This window comes from Nylanderia fulva, unplaced genomic scaffold (genome assembly GCF_048542155.1).
Source record: "Nylanderia fulva isolate GAGA-0341 unplaced genomic scaffold, ASM4854215v1 Scaffold47, whole genome shotgun sequence".
NCBI lineage: Eukaryota > Metazoa > Arthropoda > Insecta > Hymenoptera > Formicidae > Nylanderia > Nylanderia fulva.
Genome location: NW_028190554.1, coordinates 704,320 through 731,899, shown reverse-complemented (window position 1 = coordinate 731,899; position 27,580 = coordinate 704,320). Strand labels below are relative to the sequence as shown.

The window sequence follows — 27,580 nt, the reverse complement described above, 5'->3', positions numbered from 1 at the left end:
ATATTGATAAAGAGAGATTTTATTTCTTTTAGCCGTTTCAAATAATATATTATACATCAAAATACTGACAATTGATATTAATAGTATTTAGCAAGTATATATTCTACATTAGAAAGATAAAAAAAATCGCGCTTTGTAAAATATCAGTCCTATAAGAATATCAATACTTTTAATCGCACGTATGACGTTCCTATCGTACTCTAATTTCTTTTTCTTTTTTTCCCCCCACAAATATTCCAAGTTTAAAATAATATATTATACATCAAAATACTGACAATTAATATTAATAGTATTTAGCAAGTATATATTCTACATTAGAAAGATAAAAAAAAATGGCGCTTTGTAAAATATCAGTCCTATAAGAATATCAATACTTTTAATCGCACGTATGACGTTCCTATCGTACTCTAATTTCTTTTTCTTTTTTTTTTCCCCACAGATATTCCAAGTTTAAAATAATATATTATACATCAAAATACTGACAATTAATATTAATAGTATTTAGCAAGTATATATTCTACATTAGAAAGATAAAAAAAAAATGGCGCTTTGTAAAATATCAGTCCTATAAGAATATCAATACTTTTTCTTTTTTTTCCCCCACAGATATTCCAAGTTTAAAATAATATATTATACATCAAAATACTGACAATTCATATTAATAGTATTTAGCAAGTATATATTCTACATTAGAAAGATAAAAAAAAATGGCGCTTCGTAAAATATCAGTCCTATAAGAATATCAATACTTTTAATCGCACGTATGACGTTCCTATCGTACTCTAATTTCTTTTTCTTTTTTTCCCCCCACAAATATTCCAAGTTTAAAATAATATATTATACATCAAAATACTGACAATTAATATTAATAGTATTTAGCAAGTATATATTTTACATTAGAAAGATAAAAAAATGGCGCTTTGTAAAATATCAGTCCTATAAGAATATCAATACTTTTTCTTTTTTTTTCCCTCACAGATATTCCAAGTTTCAAATAATATATTATACATCAAAATACTGACAATTCATATTAATAGTATTTAGCAAGTATATATTCTACATTAGAAAGATAAAAAAAAATGGCGCTTTGTAAAATATCAGTCCTATAAGAATATCAATACTTTTTCTTTTTTTTCCCCCACAGATATTCCAAGTTTAAAATAATATATTATACATCAAAATACTGACAATTAATATTAATAGTATTTAGCAAGTATATATTCTACATTAGAAAGATAAAAAAAAAATCGCGCTTCGTAAAATATCAGTCCTATAAGAATATCAATACTTTTAATCGCACGTATGACGTTCCTATCGTACTCTAATTTCTTTTTCTTTTTTTCCCCCCACAGATATTCCAAGTTTAAAATAATATATTATACATCAAAATACTGACAATTCATATTAATAGTATTTAGCAAGTATATATTCTACATTAGAAAGATAAAAAAAAATGGCGCTTCGTAAAATATCAGTCCTATAAGAATATCAATACTTTTTCTTTTTTTTTCCCCCACAGATATTCCAAGTTTCAAATAATATATTATACATCAAAATACTGACAATTAATATTAATAGTATTTAGCAAGTATATATTCTACATTAGAAAGATAAAAAAAAATGGCGCTTTGTAAAATATCAGTCCTATAAGAATATCAATACTTTTTCTTTTTTTTTCCCCCACAGATATTCCAAGTTTAAAATAATATATTATACATCAAAATACTGACAATTAATATTAATAGTATTTAGCAAGTATATATTCTACATTAGAAAGATAAAAAAAAATCGCGCTTCGTAAAATATCAGTCCTATAAGAATATCAATACTTTTAATCGCACATATGACGTTCCTATCGTACTAATTTCTTTTTCTTTTTTTTTTCCCCCACAGATATTCCAAGTGTCGCCATGACAGGAAGCCGAGTCGCGTATTCCGCCGGCGGGGTCGAAGCGGGATGGTCGAGAGGAGGTATGTACGACGGTTTCATAAGTTATCGATTGAAAGAGACGGGTGGTAGGAAGCACCCTGTGGTTGTCATGGCGACCGAACCTGCGCCCTGCGAGTTGGACGTTTACCTTAATGCCCGGGAATTACGGGACGTGATTTTCGCCCCGCTTTTCTACCGTCCGCTCTCAGTCCCTCACCTCGTCGTCCGACCCCTTCCTCGAGGGCGCTTTAGGCGATAATGTAATTTTATCTTCCTCCCCGCGGTATCCTCTACCCCTTCGGCTACACCATCCCTCCCGCGTCACGGAATGGCGGCGCGAACGTCTTCTTCGACAAACAACGTTAGTTCATTGGCCGTCCGGCGAATTAATTGGATTCCGGGTGAATTAATTGCGGCAGAAGCCACGGCGGGAACGGAAATTAGATCCGGCAAAATAGAAGAACCGCCGCCATTAAGCGGCGAATAAAGCGCGGCTGGAAGAGGCTACTTTTTTTTGCGATGCTGATGAAGGAGAAAAGCCGTCTCGACTGATAGTGAGGGAATTAATTGAATTTAAAATAATTAATTGCTCCGACTGTCGTGCTATCATCGAGTCTGCTTGAGGGAAAAATAATTCCATGTGAATGAATAAAACGGCATTACGAATTAACGGAAGTATTTCGGAAGACAATTTTCTCGGAAGAGATAATTATTATAGATGCAAATAGAGAGACAAAAAAAAAATTGATGAAAAATTATTTTGGTATAAGTTTGCAATATAAATTTTAGATATGGTAATATTCTCTGGTAATTTATCCCGATTTCGAAGTTACGTCATATATTACCGTGAAGATTCCCGTCCATGGATTACGCTTTTTCGGATCGTTACCGCAGACCACGTTTCATCCCTAACTATACGGCGAAGTTCGAGCCACCCCCTTGGGGGCTGTGCCAACGTAACCTCGCATTAGCTAACTGCGCCCTGATTCGTTGTCGGATCGATCCGAAAAACGGGGAAACTCGGCGCGAATTACAGCACCTCGACCAACGCGCAATTAACTACTCTGTGAACCGAGTAATTATACATAAAGAAGTATCTCATTTCTCATAAAACATAATGATTAAATCAATTTATTTTGTCTTCTCAAAATTTTTGATTAATAATCAATACTTTTTTTCTTATTTTACTGCAAAGAAAATAAGTACATAAATATATTTAGCCATTTATTTTCTATTTTGTGTAAATTAATTATATAATATTTCCTTCCTTCGGAGTTTCTATAATAGAGCAAATTGTGTTTGAAATTTTATAATATAAAATTACTTGCATCTGGTATAAAGCTGTCTAATAGAAAATGCTTGATGATACAAGTCTTGATGCATGTCATTAATTAAAATCCCCCGTGCCGGCACAAGCCCTAAACAACCTTATCGCGTCAACGATCGATCTCTCACGAGGCATGTTACCCTCCCTACTCTCTCATCCTTTCCGAAGGCACGCTAAAGCTCAGTTCGCGGCAAGGAGCCTGACACGGTTACCATGGAGTTATGTAAATCACCGGATTACTCGTCTCTGTAAATTGGAAATCGTAGGGAAGAGGAGAGAATCCAAGCCTGGCCTCTCTCTCTCTCTCTCTCACTCCTCCGGAATATCACCTCCCGGGTGGATAAGACCGACGAAATGGGGTAGCTCGTAAAAGAGAAAGAGAGGGAAGGTGTAAGGTGGCACCATCCCCGTGGAGTTAGGAGCGCACTAAACTCGCACACCACCCCCGTCGAATCATCCCTTGGGCCACGTTACACGCATTAGCTAAACGGCGGCTCTGATTGGCCCGCTTTCACGTCCGGACGTTGATGATTCCCGGAACCTTCTTCATCGTAGAGAGAAGGTCAAAGTGGAATGCGTACGATCCAAGGACGAGAGAGGGATTTTTATGTAAGAGAAAAAACATGTTGAAACGTTTGGTTTTTTTTCCAAATTTTTTTCTTGCGCATCGTTTTTTGATCAGTAAAAATAATTGCTAAAGTTGCTATCACCGAGAGTTTGCTTTAAATTGATCAATATCATTTAATCTATGAATAATTGTATAATTTAATAAATTATACAAAGTCACTTATGCCAATTGACCGGATGCATTGGTTTTTTTTTTTCCAAATTTTTTTCCTGCGCATCGTTTTTTGATCAGTAAAAATAATTGCTAAAGTTGCTATCACCGAGAGTTTGCTTTAAATTGATCAATATCATTTAATCTATGAATAATTGTATAATTTAATAAATTATACAAAGTCACTTATGCCAATTGACGGATCATCATTAATAAAGATTAAATTATAATGCAAAGTATCTCTCTCTCTATGGAATGTAAATAATTATCACATAACGATATATCGTGATGATCACATAATTAAATTATTTTAGAGATATTTTTTTCTTGCGCATCGTTTTTTGATCACTAAAAATAATTGCTAAAGTTGCTATCGCCGAGAATTTGGTTTAAATTGATCAATATCATTTAATCTATGAATAATTGTATAATTTAATAAATTATACAAAGTCACTTATGCCAATTGACGGATCATCATTAATAAAGATTAAATTATAATGCAAAGTATCTCTCTCTATTGAATGTAAATAATTAACACATAACGATATATCGTGATAATCACATAATTAAATTATTTTAGAGATATTTTTTTCTTGCGCATCGTTTTTTGATCACTAAAAATAATTGCTAAAGTTGCTAGCGCCGAGAAGTTTGCTTTAAATTGATCAATATCATTTAATCTATGAATAATTGTATAATTTAATAAATTATACAAAGTCACTTATGCCAATTGACGGATCATCATTAATAAAGATTAAATTATAATGCAAAGTATCTCTTTCTATGGAATGTAAATAATTATCACATAATTAAATTATTTTAGAGCTAATGAAAGAAATATCAGAAAGACAGAGGACATAAAATTGATAAGAAAATGTGAAATTTTAATTTTGAAAATGTAATAAAATAATTCATGCGCAAATTAAAAATCGCGAGCAAAGCGCATATAGTATTTGATTAATTAAAGTTGGTGGTTTATTTAAATTCGCCTAAGGACTATATAAATCTTGAATTTGTAATCTTGATCTTGCTTTAGAATTATTACTATTTTCACACGCCTATTCTCGGATTGAGAAATCCGAGAATAGGCGATGAAATGAATGCCAAGTTAATTACTGAAATTAGAGCAACTATACCATAACAGTTCTTTGATATTCCGATACGTGGTCACATTTAGGATGTACCACATCTTGAGCTCGAATATCTTGCCTTTTCCTACGAAGACGCACAAATCTTCACAGTGGGGTGGCACTAAAGTGTGTCTCATATTTCAACTTATTTTTCTCTTATCAAGCCGTCAAGTAAGAAATATTTATATTGTTCTTATCATAGTAATACGATTAAGAAGTGTTAAATACTTAATCACACGCGGCAAAATAATATGTAAATATAAAACATTCTATACATTTTTCACGCATTATAATTTTTGTCATTATATTGTAATATATATATATAAATGATAAACAATATAAAATACGTTTCTAGCAAAGACCATACTTTATAAATAAATTACTATTGATGAAGAGTAGAAGACATTAGAACATTATATGTATATAATATTACATAACATTATATTATAGAACATAATATATTTATTATATATATTCCATATTAACATAATAGAAACTTTATTTTTGGAAATCATGTTATTTATGCTTAAAATACCGCACCTGTCACACATTTGAAGTAATTTGAGTAATTATTTCAAACTTGATACTAATGTTGACCTTGCTTTTTACGATGGGTCTTTTGGTATTTCCTTTTCGTCGATGTAAGGTAAGCATTTGCCTTGTCATTTGACACGACTAATGGTCAATAATGACCGAACGACACGTCCAAAATGCCGACAACACCATCAAAGAGTCGACCCACGAGAATAAAAACGCCGGAAAATTTGAAGCAGTCATACATTCTTAAATGGTGGATCTTTTAAAACTATAAATTGCTTTAAATAAAATTTTTGCTGACTTTTAGGTATATTCGGTACAATACAAAAGCGCAGACAATAGAAAATATTTTTGTATTATTGCCTAAAAGTTAATGAGATTTTAAAGAAACTTACAGATCTGAGATCCATTAACACTGCTTAAATTTTCCGCTTCATGGGTTAATTTTTTCATAATGCTGTCAGCATTTTGAGCGTGCTTTCGGTCATTAGAATCGTATCGCGTGACAAGACAAATGCTTACTAAACGTTACTATAAAACTACAGTAGTAAAACATAGAAAATATTGCAGTATAGCAAATTAATTTTGTGCTTGACAAAATTATATTGTAATAAAACGATTGACATTATATAATAATCAGGGTTGGGAAAGTTACTTTGTAAAAATAATTAGTTACAGTTACAGTTATTTTATTGAAAAAGTAACTAGTTACAGTTACAAGTTACTGATTTTAAAAAATAACTCATTACAGTTACAGTTACTCAAAAAGTAACGAGTCGTTACTTTTCAGTTACTTTTTAAAAATAATTATACATTATTTTAAATATAAGAAGCTTACATTTTATGCACAATCACAGTCAAGTATTTAAAAAAATTCTTGAAGCAAATCGATCAATTATTACATTTAAGAATTTTTTTAAATATTTGACTGTGATTGGTCGATTTTAATTATGTGTTATATTATTTTATGTACACAGAATGAAAATTTTAGGTAAAAGATTAAATCATATGAAGATCCATATGCTACTGTTAACAAAATTTAATTTAACTATATAACGGCTACCAAACATAAACGATACTTTTAGCGGATGTTTCCAAAAAAAGTAACTAATAAAGTAACTGTTAAAATAGTTACTAGTTACTAAAAAAATGTAACTAAGTTACAGTTACAGTTACAGATGGAGAAAATTAACAAAGTTAAGTTACAGTTACCGAAAAAAAGTAACTGTAACTGTAACTTCGTTACAAGTAACTCGTTACTTCCGAACCCTGATAATAATGCAAAAATATGGGAAAATAGAGTGTCGAAAGATTTCTCAATTTTTTGTTTTTCAATAAGCCACAAGCGAAAGTCAATGAAAAGTGCAATTGATTCTACGGGTTCTCTGCTATCTAAAGAATCCACAAAAATCTTTTTCCTTACGAAAAAAGAAGAGATAACGATACCGTTCTTTCCAACAGGATCAACGGCCGCAGTCGACGCAGCCGAAAAACTCATAAAGGCGAGATTGCTTGCTCGTTTTACGATCCTTCTATCGCGTTTTCGGGATTATTTGAGAAAATGGAATCCTTTGCGGGCCTCAGTCAAGTGGTTTTGGGAAAAGCTACGCGCGGGAAAGCACGGATAAAACTATTGCGGCGCAAGGGTGATGGTCCAGAGGGAGGGAAAAGTGCAGCATCCACATCAGTGGTAGTTGGAGCGTAGCGAAGAGAAAGAGAGAGAGAGAGAGAGAGAAAAGAAAGAAGAAAGAAAAGAGGCGGAATCGAGGGCGAGTAAGGAGGCGAGTAAGAGTGGCTCTAAAATGCAAACCAGCTGGAAAATCGTAAAAGCGAAAACGTTACAAATGTAACAACTCGCTCGGCGACCGCCCTATGCTCTCGCCACCCTCTCTCTCTCTTGCCTTCCTCCCTCGATCTCCACCCTCGTCGGGGTAACGTGATGGGCGTTGCGGGGCTGCAACCTGCGCACCGCTGGAAAGCGGCGAAAAAAAAAAGCCAGATTGCGGGTGTTGTGGGTTGATGGGCGAGGCAGAAGGCCAAGGGAAGCGAGGGAAACGAGATACCGGTTCGCATTCGTCAAGCGTTTTATGGCGGCCCTACGTTGTACGAGCCCGAGGGCCCGGAAAAAAAGGGCGAGGCTGTAAAAGGACCACGAGGGATGATGCCTCGTATACTTTGTCACCATCACGTCGGAGTACGCTATTGCTTCTTTTCTCACTCTAATTCTTTATTTTTTTTTCATAAGTGTAGATAATGATGAGGTTTTTCAAAAGGTTGAGCTGTTTGCCGATTACTAAATGGGGTAATAAGGTTTCACAATGACATTTCTTTCAAGTCGTTGACCAGTCGTGGCTGGTCAGGATTTCTGTGGATTTTCCGACGAGATTTTTACGAATTTCTGTTTCAAATGTAGACAAAATTTTAATGGGGCGGAAAAGAAGAGGGAGAATTAAAAATTAGTTCACTATAAACATTAATTAATAAAATAATTATACATGTAATATATGCGTTGCGGAATATTTTTATTCAAACGTTAAATAATCTAATTCTTAAAGATTTATTTTTATCATATTTTTCTACATATATACATATGTATCATATGTATTACGATTATTTCGTATACAAGTTGAAAAATTGTTGCAAAAAAATTGGAAAAAAAAAAAAATGTTCAAGAATGATTATATTGAAAGATGTATGTAGAAAAAATTTGCATGGACCGAATTGATTTAGAATCAATTGTATCCGCGTCCAACGATCGGACGTGACTCGACGGTCAGCGCGAGCGTCGTAAATTCATTAATAAATTACGCGAGCCAATTATAATTCTGTCCAATTCCATGGCGGGCGTGGAGCTAATAAATCACGGTAAAGTAAGTAACTCGAAAGCAAGACCGAGAAAGAGAAAGTTCAAGGTATATACAGAGAAAAGATGAGGAAGGAGAATTCATTGTGTTTTGATAGCCGTGCTCCGATGAGAGCGGAATTTCACTTTCTACTTCACATTCAGATCCGAACAGATGCACAAGAATGTGTTTCATTGCAAGATTGCGTAAAAAATAAAAATAAGATACCCGACACGTTGGACGTATTAAAAACAGTTTCCGATAAATGGCAGATTTTATTATATACACTGTATTATTTCTTTCCGAAAGTTTAACAAGCAATCTTGGCAGGAGTGTGTTTAGGATAAAATGAGCAAGTTGAGTGAATTACTATTATCGAGGCACATAAATCTCACCGACGCAAGACCGTCGATTGCAGCCTTACAATATAAAACATATGGTTAACGGGGCACTTACGTTAAAATACTCGGTATTACGGAATAATGATTCTCTTACAAAAAGCACCGATAAATGGGAAGAGAGAAGCGCCTTCGAGCAACCGCGTGTATATCCCCAAACGATCTGTCAATCACGCGGCGGCGCACAATATCGGGCGTCGGATAATAAAAACGAATATAATTTCCATATAATTGCGCCCGCGCCGGTCGTGCCAATCTCGTTCCGCGAGTGAATCGGGCCCGAAGAAGGAGAAGCGTGACGAGGGAGCGTGTCCCGGCGATCGACAACAGCAGAGAATTGCGGCCGTCCGTCGCGTTGTATGAATGGAGAGCTGGTCTCTCGCGCGCACGTCAAGAAGGGAAGGAAGGTTGCTTACGCATCCGGTAGCCGGTCCATTCCGGGTGCTTAAAGCGTCGAGGAGCTTTTTAAAGACGCGGCTCGGACGGAATCGCTCGCACTCTCTCTCTCTCTCTCTCTCTCTCTCTCTCTCTCTGGGCGAGCGAGAGCGCGCACTTACTTTTTGCTCGAAATCAATTTGTAGAGCACAGTCGATTAATTCCGTGGTCCGGCCAGGTGGCTGGCTCTCTGCTGAGAGAAAGAAAGAGAGACCGGAGCGACTACAGTGCGTATATATCGACACGATCCTATAAGGTCATCAGGGTTCGCGTAACTGGCCGATGAGTGCGTCGGTGTGGTCCCGCCTTCAGGAGCCACCTGTCTCACCTTCCAGACCGGGTCCTCTGTTCCTGGAAGTCTGCGGGCTCGAATAATTAACTAACATCTAGGAGAGATGCGAGATGATGAGTCATATGTACATTTCGCCGGAAATAAATCCTTCATTTCTTGCGCAAACGATTCCTCGAATAAATTTCTAAGGAATATCAAATGAATTGTATGTAATCGATCAAGTGTTCTCCTGATAGATTCTCTCTTTTTTTTTGTATCTCTCGTAGTGCGTCGCCGTAGATCGTGAAAGTTCTCATGGCGAAATTGCAGTTATTCGATGGCGTGCAGATTTTTATTCCGGATTCGCGGCGATAAAAACTTGCTCATGTAGCTTTCGCTTTTCTCAACTAGCGAAAATCATCCGGCTTTCTTAATTTCGACGTAGAGTTCGTACGGAAAGAGCGCGTAATAATAAAATCGCTGAATTAAAACCGCGCAATTTCAATGATTTCGTCGCCTAGAAAAGATGAAATGACTATACAAGAAGAAGGCGCAATATAGAACTCATCATTTTCACGTTAAAGATTTTCTATCCTCTTAGTTTCCTTATTAAAATAAATATTTTTTCATACGAAATTTCGTCGATATTGTCGATAAAAATTTAGGAAAAAATATAACAATATTTCGGTATCTTCTGTTTCCAAAATTAAAATAAAATATAAAAAACATATATACGTGTTTTATTCGCTGTTTTTTTTTTTCATGTACAAAAGAATATTTATTATTTTGCTCTATTTAGTATTTTTGTGCTTTTGACGAGTCTTTGCACTGTTCTTCGTTATCACGCGAATAGTGCCGAGATCGCGAGAGAAGACAAGAAGGAAACGAAGATGAGAGCAATTGAGAACGTGTTCTTCGTTTTTCCAAACAGCTGTTACGCGTGGCAGCGCGTAGAGGAAATTGCGAAAAGCCTGGGCAATTTTGTTGGCCGGAGTGATGCGCTAAACAAACAGTAGTTGCGCGACCGAGCAATCATTGAGCGAGTTAGCGCGGGATCGTTTGTATCGTAAAGGTGGGAAGAGGAAGAAAGGAATGACGAGGCTGCCGGTGCAAGGTGAAAATTGCCGGTTTGTTGCCGCCAAGAATGGTGGGGCCTGAAGAGAACAGAAAGGGGTCTCTCTCTGGTAGTAGCGAGCGAGTCGAAGAGCAAAGGCCGGCAGCAACCTTCGGTTTTATCGACTCAAATTGGCCGGAAAGTCGAGTCCGCCGCGCACGTGTGCACGTTCCTTTTCTCTCCCTTTTCACGCCCTCTCGTCTTTTTCCTCCCTTTTTCCGCGCGCTCTTTTTCTCTCCGAACAAGCCGCGTTCCGAGATGGTTTGTTTGCACAACGCGACGTAAGAGGTCGCCAGAACGAATCGAGCAAGGTCGCCGCGGTGGAGACCTCGCATGTGTTTGAGAATTATTCTACAAGTCTCGCGCTTCACTAGCAGAATTCATCATATAAAGTATATAATTTTATTTCTAATTCCTTTCACAATTGTGTTTATAACAAAATTAAACAAATCATATATAGTAGGCCAACTGAACGAGCAAATAAATAAGGTGTAAAAATTTTTATTAATAGTTAAATAATTAAATTAACATTCCGTTACAGAATCGATATAAATTGTAAACGTTTCGACTGCACTACAGTCTTTATCAATACATAAAAGTTAAATATTAAAATACAAAGTTAAATGTTAAAAATACAAAGTTAGTTAAATATTAAAATATAAAATTGAAACGATTCTTCGCTGTTGACCAATAGATATGCAAGGCGATTGGTCTGAGATGCCAAGTTATGCGACATTTGAGCATGCTACGGATATAATACGCGAATTAAATCAATGTCAGAGAAAATTAAAAAATCTTTCAACTTACATTATCGTTTTAACAAGTCCTTTTCCCCGATATTTCAAGTGTGTGTTGCGAAGTCTGAATACCAAATGTCAAAATAGAGAGCGTGATGTATTTATTTATTACCAATGTTTTTTCTAAATTATGATTCAGCAAATTTTTTAAGTATGTCAAAATAACTACTGTCTAACAATTCGGTGTCTGTATTTAAATTAATTCCATTTTTCTGTTCTTTAATGTGGATCATTTCAGATATTAGTCTTTTATGGTAGTTCTTTTCGTGATCCATAATTTTAATATTGTCCCAGTCAAATGTATGTTGTTCGTTTAGAATGTGTTCTGTGACAACCGAATGTCTAGCAGAGTCTAATTTAATATTATTTTTATGTTCTTTAAGTCTCGTTCCTAACTGTCTTTTTGTCTGTCCGACATATGTGGCGTCACAATCGTTGCAATTCAATTTATAAATAACATTAGAATTCGTGGGGCAATTATTTTTGTCCTTTTGAACTCTTATGAAGTCATTCAATTTTTTAATGCAACGATATCCTACCACTACGTCAGGTCTTCTTATTGCTGAAGCAACTTTCTCAGATATTGATTCTATATATGGTATGACAAAATATTTAATGTTAGTATTAGTATTATTGGTATCTGTTATATTGTTATTATTAGGCTTGTTAAATTTCTTAGTTGAGAGATTTTTTAATCTGCGTTTTATTTCTGTGAAAATTAGATCAAGAGGATAACCGTTGGATAGCAAAATGTTAATAGCTTTCTCTATATTTTTTTTGTGAAATTGCGGATGTGATAGTAATAAAGCTCTATCTACCAAGTTATAAATTGTTCCTATTTTATGACAAGTCGGATGATTTGAAAAAAATGAAAGTAATCTACCTGAGAATGTCTTTTTGTGATACCAATCTAAATAAATTTTATTATCTATTACTTTGATCATTATGTCTAAAAAGCTTATACAACGATTATCCTCTTTTTCCAATGTAAATTGTAGTCTATCGTTATAATTGTTGAATTCGTTCAAAACATATGTAATATTGTCAGCGGAAGTGCATAAAATAATGTCGTCTACATAACGGAAATAGAAAGTCATTTCGCAATTTAAATTACTAATTACTAATGTTTCCAAGTCCTGCATGACTATATCGGCAATGATCGGAGAAAGTGGGGAACCCATAGGAGTCCCATAAATTTGTTTGTAAGTTATGTTATTAAAAGTGAAAAATATAGAAGTTAATATAAATTTTATCATACCTATGAATTCATTTTTGGGAATCTTTGTGTGTGACTCTATAAAATGCCATCTATTATTGATACCGTTTAATGCAAGATCTACAGAAACATTAGTAAATAATGAAACAACGTCCAATGAAACTATTATGTCGGTATCTTGTATTGTTTTCCCTGATAGAATATTGCATATATCAAAACTGTTATTTACAAAACTGTCCGCTCTAGGAAGGCTATCTTTTAAAATTTTATGAAAGAAAGAAGCAATATTATATAGAGAAGTATTTATTGAGGAAACTATTAATCTAAAAGGAATATTTTCCTTGTGGATCTTGGGGAGCCCATAGGCTTTAGGAAGAAGAGAGTCGCTTGAAAATAAATAATAATATTCTTTTTTGTTGATGAAATCTTTTTTCAACCATTTTTTTAAACAAATATTGAGTTCTTTTTCTATTTTTGTTGATGGATTGTTTTTAACTATGGTATACGTAGAATCGTCTTCTAGGAGACTGTAATGCTGCCTTTATCTGCTCTAGTAAATAAAATATTAGGTTTTTGATTGCAGAATTTAATTGTGTCTTTATGCATGTGAAATAATTTTTCTTGTATGTCCGTTTTTTTGTCGTTATTGTTTAAAAATAATGAAAATTACAGTCGCACTAGAAAAAGAATTTTATATAAAAAAAGTTGAGAGTCTCCTAGAAGACGATTCTACGTATACCATAGTTAAAAACAATCCATCAACAAAAATAGAAAAAGAACTCAATATTTGTTTAAAAAAATGGTTGAAAAAAGATTTCATCAACAAAAAAGAATATTATTATTTATTTTCAAGCGACTCTCTTCTTCCTAAAGCCTATGGGCTCCCCAAGATCCACAAGGAAAATATTCCTTTTAGATTAATAGTTTCCTCAATAAATACTTCTCTATATAATATTGCTTCTTTCTTTCATAAAATTTTAAAAGATAGCCTTCCTAGAGCGGACAGTTTTGTAAATAACAGTTTTGATATATGCAACATTCTATCAGGGAAAACAATACAAGATACCGACATAATAGTTTCATTGGACGTTGTTTCATTATTTACTAATGTTTCTGTAGATCTTGCATTAAACGGCATCAATAATAGATGGCATTTTATAGAGTCACACACAAAGATTCCCAAAAATGAATTCATAGGTATGATAAAATTTATATTAACTTCTACATTTTTCACTTTTAATAACATAACTTACAAACAAATTTATGGGACTCCTATGGGTTCCCCACTTTCTCCGATCATTGCCGATATAGTCATGCAGGACTTGGAAACATTAGTAATTAGTAATTTAAATTGCGAAATGACTTTCTATTTCCGTTATGTAGACGACATTATTTTATGCACTTCCGCTGACAATATTACATATGTTTTGAACGAATTCAACAATTATAACGATAGACTACAATTTACATTGGAAAAAGAGGATAATCGTTGTATAAGCTTTTTAGACATAATGATCAAAGTAATAGATAATAAAATTTATTTAGATTGGTATCACAAAAAGACATTCTCAGGTAGATTACTTTCATTTTTTTCAAATCATCCGACTTGTCATAAAATAGGAACAATTTATAACTTGGTAGATAGAGCTTTATTACTATCACATCCGCAATTTCACAAAAAAAATATAGAGAAAACTATTAACATTTTGCAATCCAACGGTTATCCTCTTGATCTAATTTTCACAGAAATAAAACGCAGATTAAAAAATCTCTCAACTAAGAAATTTAACAAGCCTAATAATAACAATATAACAGATATTAATAATACTAATACTAACATTAAATATTTTGTCATACCATATATAGAATCAATATCTGAGAAAGTTGCTTCAGCAATAAGAAGACCTGACGTAGTGGTAGGATATCGTTGCATTAAAAAATTGAATGACTTCATAAAAGTTCAAAAGGACAGAAATAATTGCCCCACGAATTCTAATGTTATTTATAAATTGAATTGCAACGATTGTGACGCCACATATGTCGGACAGACAAAAAGACAGTTAGGAACGAGACTTAAAGAACATAAAAATAATATTAAATTAGACTCTGCTAGACATTCGGTTGTCACAGAACACATTCTAAACGAACAACATACATTTGACTGGGACAATATTAAAATTATGGATCACGAAAAGAACTACCATAAAAGACTAATATCTGAAATGATCCACATTAAAGAACAGAAAAATGGAATTAATTTAAATACAGACACCGAATTGTTAGACAGTAGTTATTTTGACATACTTAAAAAATTTGCTGAATCATAATTTAGAAAAAACATTGGTAATAAATAAATACATCACGCTCTCTATTTTGACATTTGGTATTCAGACTTCGCAACACACACTTGAAATATCGGGGAAAAGGACTTGTTAAAACGATAATGTAAGTTGAAAGATTTTTTAATTTTCTCTGACATTGATTTAATTCGCGTATTATATCCGTAGCATGCTCAAATGTCGCATAACTTGGCATCTCAGACCAATCGCCTTGCATATCTATTGGTCAACAGCGAAGAATCGTTTCAATTTTATATTTTAATATTTAACTAACTTTGTATTTTTAACATTTAACTTTGTATTTTAATATTTAACTTTTATGTATTGATAAAGACTGTAGTGCAGTCGAAACGTTTACAATTTATATCGATTCTGTAACGGAATGTTAATTTAATTATTTAACTATTAATAAAAATTTTTACACCTTATTTATTTGCTCGTTCAGTTGGCCTACTATATATGATTTGTTTAATTTTGTGTTTATAACTTTATTTCTTTTACTTTTTTTTTATTCTTTATATTATCCATAATCTTTAATGTTGTGACTATTTTAGAGAAATTAAATCATTGTTTCTCATCGTGATTTTAAATTATATTATGTTGCTCCGTATGATTAAATTATAATTTCGAAAAAGAAACTATCGATGCGGAAAATCATAATTTAATACACCGATTAAAGAAAATTGAGTATGCAGGTTAGCAGGCGCGCGTCAGCGAGTAAATAGCCATCCTTTTCCTCGCTAATTGATATTAGACGTAAAGTTGCGAATTAAAAGGAGCGGAATGGAGATGCACGGGCGTTGCACACAGTACCCCCGGGAGCGATTTATACGAGGACATAAAAATTTGCAACCGTTGCTCGAGTTCCCATTAAATCGATGCGCCGCCACAACCAGGAACATTAATTAAAAGAATAAAAACTGTTCAGCGTTCTCAATTTTTCGGATTAATATCGGCCAAGTGAAGTAATTTGCACATTGAAGAACGATAAAAGATAAGAAAAAGCAAGAGGGAGAAAAGGAAGAATCGTGGCATTCCGGCACACCTACGAGCCTGTATATTATTTATATGCGTGCACGCATGCGCACGTATGCGAGCAATAAGCAATAATCGTGTGTCTCTTGGGCGAGATATTTATTATTGCCGGAGGTAGTAAACGAAAGCGGTGGAGGATGAGTTTGAGATAATACGTCCGCGAAAACGATGATTTTGCGTGATCGAAAAATTGCATACAAATAGAAAGAAATTAAAATATGTGATATAATAAAAGGCCAACTTAACGAGCTTATATGCTAATAATTGAAAAATTTTTATTTATTAATTTACGTCATATTATACAAAAGTTACGATAAACGTTTCGACTGTACGACAGTCTTTCTCAATATCCTAATAATATGTTAAAAAATTAATTTAGTCATTTCGACATCATAAATAAATACAACAATTATAAGATTATATGACGAACGCAGTACAAAATTCATGATTGTTGGCATGAGTTAGAGCGTCAGATGCTGTTATATTATGTAACGACACTGTGAAATTATTTATATTCGAATTAAATTATAGATGATGGATATAATTATATATAAACGTAAAAGCTTAGAAAAATAATAAAAAATTAATTTATATGTAGTATACAATTAGAATATTTAATTAAAATATTACGATTAATATAGCGAGTTAATTTCTTATATCCTTGATTAAATTTTGATAATTTTGAAGATTTACTAATAATTAAAATATTTCTCTTTTTTTATATTAAAATTTTAAATGTTTATTGTCAAAGATGTATTATTCACTATAGTCAAACAATGCGTGTAAATTCACACGTGTTCCGAAACCACAAAGCTTCATAAAACGCTGGTGTGTGTGTGTCTGTCTGTCTGTCAATGTGTGATATATGTAATTATATTATAGATAATATTGACGCGCGCGGTGGTTAAGAGATTTATCGCGCATTGTGCGCGCGCTACGAGTGTGCAATTCGATAAAAAGCTTTTTGGAGCACAGGCCGCGTAATTGTAGCTTATAAGAGTGACTATTTACGTGCACGCGAGCGCATGCAATAAGCAATGATCGCGAGTGCACGTCGACCGAGATATTTATTGTTGCCCGAGGGAACAAGCGCGCGAAAGATGCGTGCGGAATAATATCCCCAGAAATTAAATACAGATTAAGAGCAATAAAGCGGAAATCTCGGGGCATGCTTTACAAATCATCGGTTCTCATTTTTCCTTTTTATTTCACCCGGAAGAAAATTATTTATCGCAATAAAAATAAAATATATTAGTACATACTTATACATTTGAGAGAAAGATAGCACGATAAATATACGATTAAAATAAATCTAGACTACAGAGTGGATGTAAAGAGTTTACACACTCGTAGTATCCGTGATCTCGCAATTATTTTAACGTCACGCGGATCGATTCTACCAATCGAATATTATTTGATGACGTTGTCGAAAGTGTTGCGCATTTTTCGCCTTTTTCGCCTTTTTGAGAAAATCAGGACACAGAGAGAAATTGAAAGGCGTGCGACGATCGAGTTGTCAGCTGAAGGAGCAATCGATTAAGAGTTACGAGCTCTTAACGAGCATCTGGTCACGCACTACGAGAGAAAAATCCGCGCGAAGTAATGTAAAATCTCGTAATAATCGTTGAGACAGCATAATTACGACATTCTTTCCGCGGATATGTATGCCGCGACCGAGGCTCGGATGCTGACGATTAACCTTGAACCGTAACTCTTCATGATCCTCATTTATGATCACCGGATTGTCCCTAATCGCTACTAATTGTAAATATCGACTCGCTCGCTTTAGCGTTGCGTGACGTTTTTACAGCTAAGTGAGTCCTTACGTGACTGATCGAATGTTGTTAATCGCGAGATGCCCGAAGTTGCAAAGCTGCATTTTTCCCCTCGACGTAATTTTGCGCAATAATCGTATCTGCCTAATGACGTACATAAGATCGTCAGATGATCGTTAAACCTTCGCGGTGCGGAAATTATTTGTCGTTGGAAAATGCGCTCGTATAATTCTGTGTAATATCTATCGCTTGTGAAAGAAGAAGATAATTATATATAAAATTTACTGTGTGCAACAGTAAAACAAACATCAAAAGACAGCATCGATCGATTCCCGCTATGATATTAAATATACATGATATTAAATATATATTATTCTTAGAGGGAAATCGAATCGATCGGCCATTGAGAATATATCGTATATAAAAAAAAAAAAAAAAAAAATGACGCGGAATCGTTTCCGGACTCGCGCAAAATTTTGCGTCGAAAAATCCTCACCTCTCCGTGACAACAATCGCTCACGCACACACGCCTACGCACGCACGTGCCTCGCGCGAGTGCGACGCGCAAGGGGATGGTAAGAACAACACCACACGATCATCCGCCCCCACGTCCGCAAGGACAGCGATCGAGTCTCGCCGCACGTAGTACATTACGTATTGTGTGCTTACAGTTTATAGAGGATGATGCGCGGCTGCAACGATCTCATTCGCATCCTCCCATTCCCCTACCTTCCGCAGTTAACTCAAATTGCATTATGGCAGGGCTGGTTGCGTTCTGGATGCCGATTGGGGTGGGTTCGCATCTCCCTCGTAGAGGGTCACGAGAGGGTAGATGTATATGTACACACATGCACAGTCGCGCTCTGCGTATGTGTATGTGCTCCGCAAACACGAGGCATGTTCCATCTTACGTGCGTATATGCGTGCGTGTGCATTGTACGTGTATATATCGCGTCACGCACGCTGACCCCGCGGCAGATCAGGACTATTTGTTTAATAGGGATTATTGTGTCGGTCGGCGGGGATGATCGAGCTGCGAATTGAAATCAAATGACACGTGACGCCCCTCGCCAATGACGGCCTCTTTGTGTCATGATGCACGGCGGCGATCCGTATACATATATATGTACGTATTAACGTTGTTACCGTTGCTCAGGGTGCGTCCCTGAGATAAGTGCACCGCGTAATTCGATAGCCGATACGTGCAGTTAAACCCGTCGATCACGCTCGCAAATCTAACAGAAACGCCGCTTAATTAATTATCGCGCGCGCGCAAAGATTGATCGGGAAATGTGTCTAATCGTTATAAAATAAGTATCATATAATTATATATATATATATAAATATATATAAAAGTGCACATATTAAATTATATACATAAAATCCCGAAAAAATTTATAGTTTCAGGCTCGACATTTTCATATCGTTCTCTCGCGGTGGAATTAAATTACGTTGAAATTTAATATCCGGAGATCATGGAGAGTTAGTCTTACAAATTACACGGGACAACATACTCATCAAGCGCGGCCGATTTTTTATGATTATTTCGAATGGATTTCGCTCTATCTCTTTCTCTCTCTCCTCCGCGTGCACGATGGAGAAAATGATTGCAGTTTTACCCAAACTGGATTTACAGTGGGCTCCGTATATTCGTGGTCCCGGGAATCCGTTATGTTGTAATTGGCCGGCCGTACAATTACCGGAGCGGCCGCGATTACTTCGCTCCTTCGGTTTAGTGACGTTAAATACAGGTAAGGGGTGTTGTAACGTTACGGGAATTGCCGTGCGCGCGTCGTTACAAACTCGCAATTATCTATCGGCGTCATTCGGCAGCAGCGTCCGTCGTCGGTGTGATCGGCCGCGGATATTTTTTCCGCGCGTTAAATTGCTTCATTATGTAATAGAAAGGGTCGTGCGAAATGCCGATCGCGCGTTAAAAGACGTTAAGAAACCATCTATCGCGGCGACGAATAAAAAGAACGAGGTGAAAAATTTGTTGCAATATTGTTTTCTTACATAAATTGACCCGTGTATCTATTCCGTGGCGAATAATAAGATTTCTTTATTAAATCATCTTATATATCCTCTTAAATGCGTCATTATCAGCGTTATTTAACTTTGATGAAGACGATGTGACGTAGCTATTTTAATCGTTATACAGTTGACATATAATTTTTATAATTTTTACAAATATTTGCGCGATATCGAAATACTTTCGCGATTGCACTATTTTCAGCAACCAAGTTACAAAAAGGAGAAAAAATATAGGTCGATGAAACAAGGGAAACAATTGGCTGACGCAAAATTCTCTTCGCGTTACGACAATGTTAATCGCCAATTGGGGGATTTAGGCGAGAATCGTTTAATAAATTAATTAAGGAGAGACCTCGGCGGAGCGTGCACTATGAACCGAGACGAGATAATCCAATAAATCATTTCGCAACATTTCGTTATAATTACATCAGCTCGTTCTAAACGAGCGATGATAAGGACATCGGTCTCTCTTTTTTTTCTCTCATCCGCTACTAAACGACTTCTTGTTTTCATCTCGTTATTTATCGCAATAGGACTTAACGCGTTGCGATTTATCTAATTAAGGGTATGAAGCAGCGTAGATTAAAAAAAAGTCAGATAATGAAACAGCTTTTTATAACATATATATATATGAATGGACGTTGTCCATTAAATTATTCGATATAATAGGAGATAGAGTTGACAATAATACTTTATTTATATGTGACTTATACTTGGAAGCAAAATTATGCTATATAAGATTTTAGAGAAACGCGCGATAAAATCTTAACAGTTATAACAGTTATGACGTAAAAAAAAAAAAAAAATTGTCAGAACGCTCAATAAGGTAGAAAACGTGCATCTTTTATCGTCGCTCGTAAAGACGAGATCGAATGAAATGGACCCGAAGTAACAAGGCATTTTCTTCTTCTGGCGAAACGAACGACGGCAAAGTGTAGATATTTCCTAAAGCACGATCGCGATGCGGCATTCGCCGTTCGATTGCACGGAGGCGAAAATCCATCTTTCGCGAAGCGACGAGTAGCTACTGCTACTTCTCCCCTAGAAGACTAGAAGCCAAAGAGGCAGGATAGTGTAGTGCGAAACGAAGAAAGAGAAAGGGAGAGAAAGAGAAGGCTGGGTGGCGAGCAAATGGAAGTCAGTGAATCACGAAACAAGCGGTATGTAAATCCGCGTAACGGTGCCGTTTATTCGTCCCATAAAAAGGCCAATAAAACCTTCTTTCGCAGTGGAAGATATACTCACGGGCCCTCGTCTATACCCACCCCGTGTTTCCGTTCGCCGCCCTTCTTACCCCCGGAAAAATGACAGAGAATAAATCGCCGTTGGGATAAAGAATGCGAGAACCTGGTTGGGGGATGAAAAGGGAGGATTGCCGCTCGCTCTCTCGGTCTTCTAGTTATTTCGCTCTCAAGACGACGGATTTTCTCCAGAAACCGAGAGAAATCGTTCTACATATTGTCTGGAATTGATCTCGCATGTCTCGCTTCGTCCCCTGCACGAGGAACCGGTCGTTCCTTTTTTTTTTTTTTTTTTTTTTTATCCGGCTGCGCGATACTCATTCGTGATTTTCATGTCGACGAAAGAGAGTGACGAATGAACCGAATGATTGTGGAAATTTCCGTGAAACGAGAGAAAATACAGGCAGTGTTTCTTCAATTAAGCAGTCTCTTGCGCATCGCGACTCAACTCTAGATATTTATCGCGACTAACGATCGAGATTTATGTGCCGAGATATATTTAGAGACGACCGCAGCTCGAATTAGTCTTCAGTTCTTATTTTAATCGCGATTGGTGAACGTCAGAATAAGAGATAAAAATTTTATAATAATTGTTTTTATACTATATAGAAAATGGGGAAAATTATTCCATAAAATAACTTATGTGATACTTTTTCCAGAATAACGTGTTAATCGAAATATAATAAACCATTATGTAAAAATTTGAGTTTTAATTGTGAAATTTTTATACTCGGAGAGAATTTTCTCTTATAGAATTCATCCTGAAAATCATGGTAATCGTAGGACAATATAATAACGAAAGAATTTTATAAGAGTTTCTATGATTAAAATTTACCACAATAAATAATATCAATATCTACTACAATAAGATATAAAATATGTTCGATTAATTTTAATATGTACACATTAATATTTTTTATTGTGGTAAATATGTATTACTCAGAAAAACTAATAAAATTCTTCCAATATATTGTCCCTCGATTACCACGATTTTCAGGGTAAATTCTAAGAAAAAATTCTCTCTGTATAACTAATTGTGACATTTTTATATAATTATCTAAAAATATGTTTCGAATATTAAAATATCCTATATATCATGTAATTTATTCCACATGTATTAATTCCATGTGGCTTATTCGTTGTACACGTATAATAATTTGCAACAATTCTTGGGAATACGGTGGCGATTTTCCCGCGGTAAATGGACATGAAAGACGGTAAGGGACGAGTGGATAATCCGACGGGTACCCCGTTTACATTGTAAACAACGTCTTGGTGTTGGAAAAATATTATTGTAACGGGGGTTGGCAGCTCTGTCTGAATCCTCGTGAAAGCGATACAGCAGTTTATATCGGAGCCAGGTGCCAACTTTCCGAGATAATGCTTAAGGCAATGAAGAAAGAAAATATAACGGGTGGCAAGCAGAGTAGCGCGGCTGCCAACTGTACAACTGACATCGTAATTACTATAAATTGCTACATCATCATGTATTTGTATTACGATGAAACCGTTTTGCTGTTACATAACGCTGATATTAAGTCAATGATGTGATTAATTCGTAGTAATTTACAAGTGAGATAAAACAAGTAATTAACTATATTTTTATTATTCGTTGTTAAATCGCTTCTGTATACAAATATAAAGTAAAAATCCGCGCGAAATGCTTCGTCGTTCGAGAAGTAAAAATATAATTAGTGTTCCTACTTTGTCTTTATTTACTCCGAATGAGGGAAAATCGATTTCGACGACACGACAAGCGACAGCACGTGCCACCCATTAACTCGAAGCAGATTCTAGCCAGAGTTTTTCGAAACATAAATCTCGACTGCGATATGTATGGCGGCGTTTTTCCCTTTATTCTCTCCAATCCTTGCAACATATTTCACTTTCACAAGAATTTAGTTGCACAATAGACTTTCTTATATAATTATTACGTATGCGAATGCATCGGTTTAAACCAGCCTATACAACATTTTAATCAATCATACTAGTGGCCATTTAAATATGGCATCAATTGATAAAAGTTATGATTTCGGATTATATGCAAATTGCATATTTGTTATTTTTGCATATTCTATACAAGAATATTAATAATGCGAATAAATTATCTATGTTTTCAATTAATAAACATTAATTAGTTGAAACTATTATAATGTTTTCACATTATCAATGCTGTCGTAGAATGTGCAAAAAGTAACAAGCATGCAATTTGTATATAATCTAAAGTCTAGTTGTGATATATAGAAAGAAAATTATTTCGATAGTTTATTAAATAGAAAGGATCCGTTTATAAAAAAAAACTCACGATTAAAAAATAGAATAAAAAAAAAATAGAGATTGCCATCGAATGTAGATCAAAATGCATCTTAATAACGTGCATATAAAAAGCAAATACGGTTTACATCCAAAGTCTAGTTATGATATATAGAAAGAAAATTATTTCAATAGTTTATTAAATAGAAAGGATCCGTTTATAAGAAAAAAACTCACGATTAAAAAATAGAATGAAAAAAAATTAAGATTGCCATCGAATCTAGATCAAAATGCATCTTAATAACGTGCATATAAAAAGCAAATACGGTTTACATCCAAAGTCAGTTATGATATAGAGAAAGAAAATTATTTCAATAGTTATTAAATAGAAAGGATCCGTTTATAAGAAAAAACTCACGATTAAAAAATAGAAGGAAAAAACTTAAGATTGCCCATCGAATCTAGATCAAATGCATCTTAATAACGTGGCATATAAAAAGCAAAATTAACGGTTTACAATCCAAAGGCTAGTTATGCATATATAGAAAGAAATTATTTCAATAGTTTATTAAATAGAAAGGATCCGATTATATAACAAAAAAAAACTTACGAATTAAAAAATAGAAATGAAAAAATTAGATTGCCATCGAATCTAGATCAAAAAGGCATCTTAATAACGTGCATATAAAAAGCAAATACGGTTTAGTTTATTAAATAGAAAGGATCCGTTATAACAAAAAAACTTACGATTAAAAAATAGAATGAAAAAAAATGAAGATTGCCATCGAATCTAGATCAAAATGCATCTTAATAACGTGCATATAAAAAGCAAATACGGTTACGTTGAACGCGCGGCGCAATTAATATAAATCTCACGGTCGCCGAGACGCGCGACAAATCCCCGTTGTCTAATTTCTTGCGCGTATTACCCGGCAGATATAATATTGCGAGCTCAGAGCGGGGTATGAAAGCCATTCCTCGTCCGGGTGTTCGAGCGGAGGATGCTGGATGAACGCGAAGAGGAGTTGGAAGTTATCCCGTTCTCTTTCGCTCGTTCGCTCGCCTCTTTCCGTTCTTCGCCAGTAAAACCGCTCGGGGCGTGCTAACGAAACCATCGTAAGCAAGCACTCTTCGACAAATTCATAAAGTACAGTTCATAAAACGTGTACTTAAGGCGCGGCGGGGTGCAGACGGAGGACAGCGGAGCTCGTAACTCCGACATAACCGACCGGCGTGTTAAGTTGAACGGATAAAACGATGGCGCGTGCAGCGTGAATTTTCTCGAACGCCAAGTTCAAGTATTCTTGAATATCGGGGTATATATACTTGGGCGTGGTCGGAGAAATTCCGAAACGTTCGTTATTAAAATTAAATACGGGCTTGAAAAATTTATTGTCAATATTAGCGCTGAAGGGAGTTGCTAAATTTTTTCAAGTTTGTCCCACGTAAACAGATTAATTCATCATCTTTTGGATAACATCGCGCGATCAAATATTAAAATATGACATACCTTTCTCCATGTATATACAAGCATCGCGCACAACAGCGAATAATATACTATCGCAGGCGAGATCACTCTCGCTTCCTGCTTTTGTAATAATCGCAATAATTCCTACCTTTGACGCGGTCTCCTCCTCTTCCTCCTTCGATGTCCCGCGTTGTGGATGTCCCGAAGGAACGACTCTCTGAAACAACAGATAGGTTCATTGTTAGACAACAAAGGCGTGATCCATTAATCGTGCGTGTATAGTAAGCAGCATAATGACGGACAATAATGCATATATGAAACTTGCATGCAGCAAATTCCAGCGGATGCATCGCGGATGCTGCGCGTAACAGGATACAATGCACGAGATGCATGGATGCGGCGTTTTCACAGAAAAAAAGGAATCCTTGATTCAAGTATATTTTTATTCTTGAACGCTATTTGATTGATTTAAGCATATAGAATGCTCTTTGTAATCACAAATTTTCATTTGCCTTAATAATAAATAAGTTTGTGTAAAGTATATTTTATCCTTAAGATATATTCTTGTTTTAAAAATCGCATATGGTAAAAACAAACTTAGTCACATTTGAACTAAGAATTATTATATATATTTGAAAGTACTGCTTATATCCGATGCACACTTGTCACTTGTCCCTGCAATATTTATAAGTAAATTTCAGCTTCAACCAAGAATATTTTGCACTTTGTTTTAAGGATAAATTATCCTTTATCCAAAATTATTTATATTTGGCGCTATTATAAGGATAAAATATACTCGAATCAAGGCATATTTGCATTCTTTCAAGGATACTGTTTTTTCTGTGTTGATACGTCGACATATTGTGTGTATTGTTGATACGGGAAATAAGAGGAAAATTATTACCGAGATTATGTAGAAAAGAAAATAAATTACATGTAAATTATTCACAGAAAAAAAGAAATCCTTGATTCAAGTATATTTTTATTCTTGAACGCTATTTGATTGATTTAAGCATAGAATGCTCTTTGTAATCACAAATTTTCATTTGCCTTAATAATAAATAAGTTTGTGTAAAGTATATTTTATCCTTAAGATATATTCTTGTTTGAAAAATCGCATATGATAAAAACAAACTTAGTCACATTTGAACTAAGAATTATTATATATATTTGAAAGTACCGCTTATATCCGATGCACACTTGTCACTTGTCCCTGCAATATTTATAAGTAAATTTCAGCTTCAACCAAGAATATTTTGCGCTTTGTTTTAAGGATAAATTATCCTTTATCCAAAATTATTTATATTTGGCGCTATTATAAGGATAAAATATACTCGAATCAAGGCATATTTGCATTCTCTCAAGAATACTGTTTTTTCTGTGTTGTTTCTGGGAATTTCGACAAAGTAACAATCGTCTATAAAAGATCACGGTTCTCTCTCCCTTTCTCTTTTTCCTTCTGTTACAAAGAAACGATATTAATTACCGTTCGCCTCTCTCACAGTCGGAAGAGGTCCGGATAATATTCGTCACTAGCGCGCACGGGGCCCCGGGGGCCCAAAAAACATTTATACGGCACTCTCGCCACCAGGGCATAAGCGAGAGAGATCAAGAGTGTGTTAAAACGCATTCTAATGCGTGAATGCGTGCGTGCTGGTCCGCGTGAGCGTGTGCACGATGCTTTAACAAGGGTCTGACAGGCTCGTTGCCGTTGTTATTTATCGGTTATGTCGGCGCATCTCCCATCTCGACGAGAAAAGCCCCCTATCTTCTCCTCCTGCACCCCGATTCTCTCCCTCTCTCTCATTCTACCGCACTCATCCCTCGTATACAAGTCGCATATACGCTCGTGCATGCATACCAACAGCGTAACCAAGCGAGCTCCACGCGAGGATCGTACCCCGTCGATGATGATTAACATGAGATGAGCAATGAGAACATAATTGGTCCTACCGTAAAAGATTTAGCGCCGCAAATATCTGCATTTACATACGAGCAAATTAAAGTTGCAAATTACCGTTATATGCGATTGATTTTATCGAACGTCTTTTGATAAGAATCTCTTCTCAATGAGAGCAAGATTTGTTGTCCGAATTGTATTTGAACGGATATTGACTTATATTTACACAGCAGGTATAATTTTATATATATATATTTTTTTTTTTTTGACAAGAAAGATGGACTTCCTCATATTTTTTTCAAAGAGTCTCCAATTATAATTTTATAAAGTCTATATAAGACGTTTACTGATTTCAAAATAGAAAAAGGTTAAGAAAGAATATGGAGAAAACAGTTTTAATCATTATTGTAATCAATTTTGAAAGAATAATTATTATACATAATATTATCTTGTGTTTGAAATAAAACAGATTTACGTTATTCCCACACTGTTACGCCATTGGTGAGCTTACGTAGCTTATGGAGAACTGCGATGGTAGACGAATGCATATCTCTACGGCGGATAGTAGTTAGAGCATGACGTTAGAGCGCGGAAAGAATAGCAGGGTGGTTGTGAAAAGGAGAGGGAGGTGAACTGTTAGCCGCCAGCACGTGTTAAAAACATAAGCACTTACATGAATGGGGTAAGCGTTTATTTATCGCGCGCTCACTCCCTTTTCCCTACCTCATCCCCGGGGATAATTCGCCCGGCGTATAGCTA

General features: G+C 35.2%; 1 protein-coding gene across 1 annotated transcript in view; it reads right to left on the bottom strand.

The window, feature by feature from the left end:
• LOC114934894 (uncharacterized) overlaps window positions 1–27,580 on the bottom strand; it is a 164,637-nt gene that overhangs the window by 131,001 nt on the left and 6,056 nt on the right. Inside the window, exon 3 of the mRNA XM_085486701.1 lies at window positions 25,070–25,138. Coding sequence (XP_085342827.1) covers window positions 25,070–25,138 — 69 coding nt within the window. The remainder of the gene's footprint in view (window positions 1–25,069; window positions 25,139–27,580) is intronic.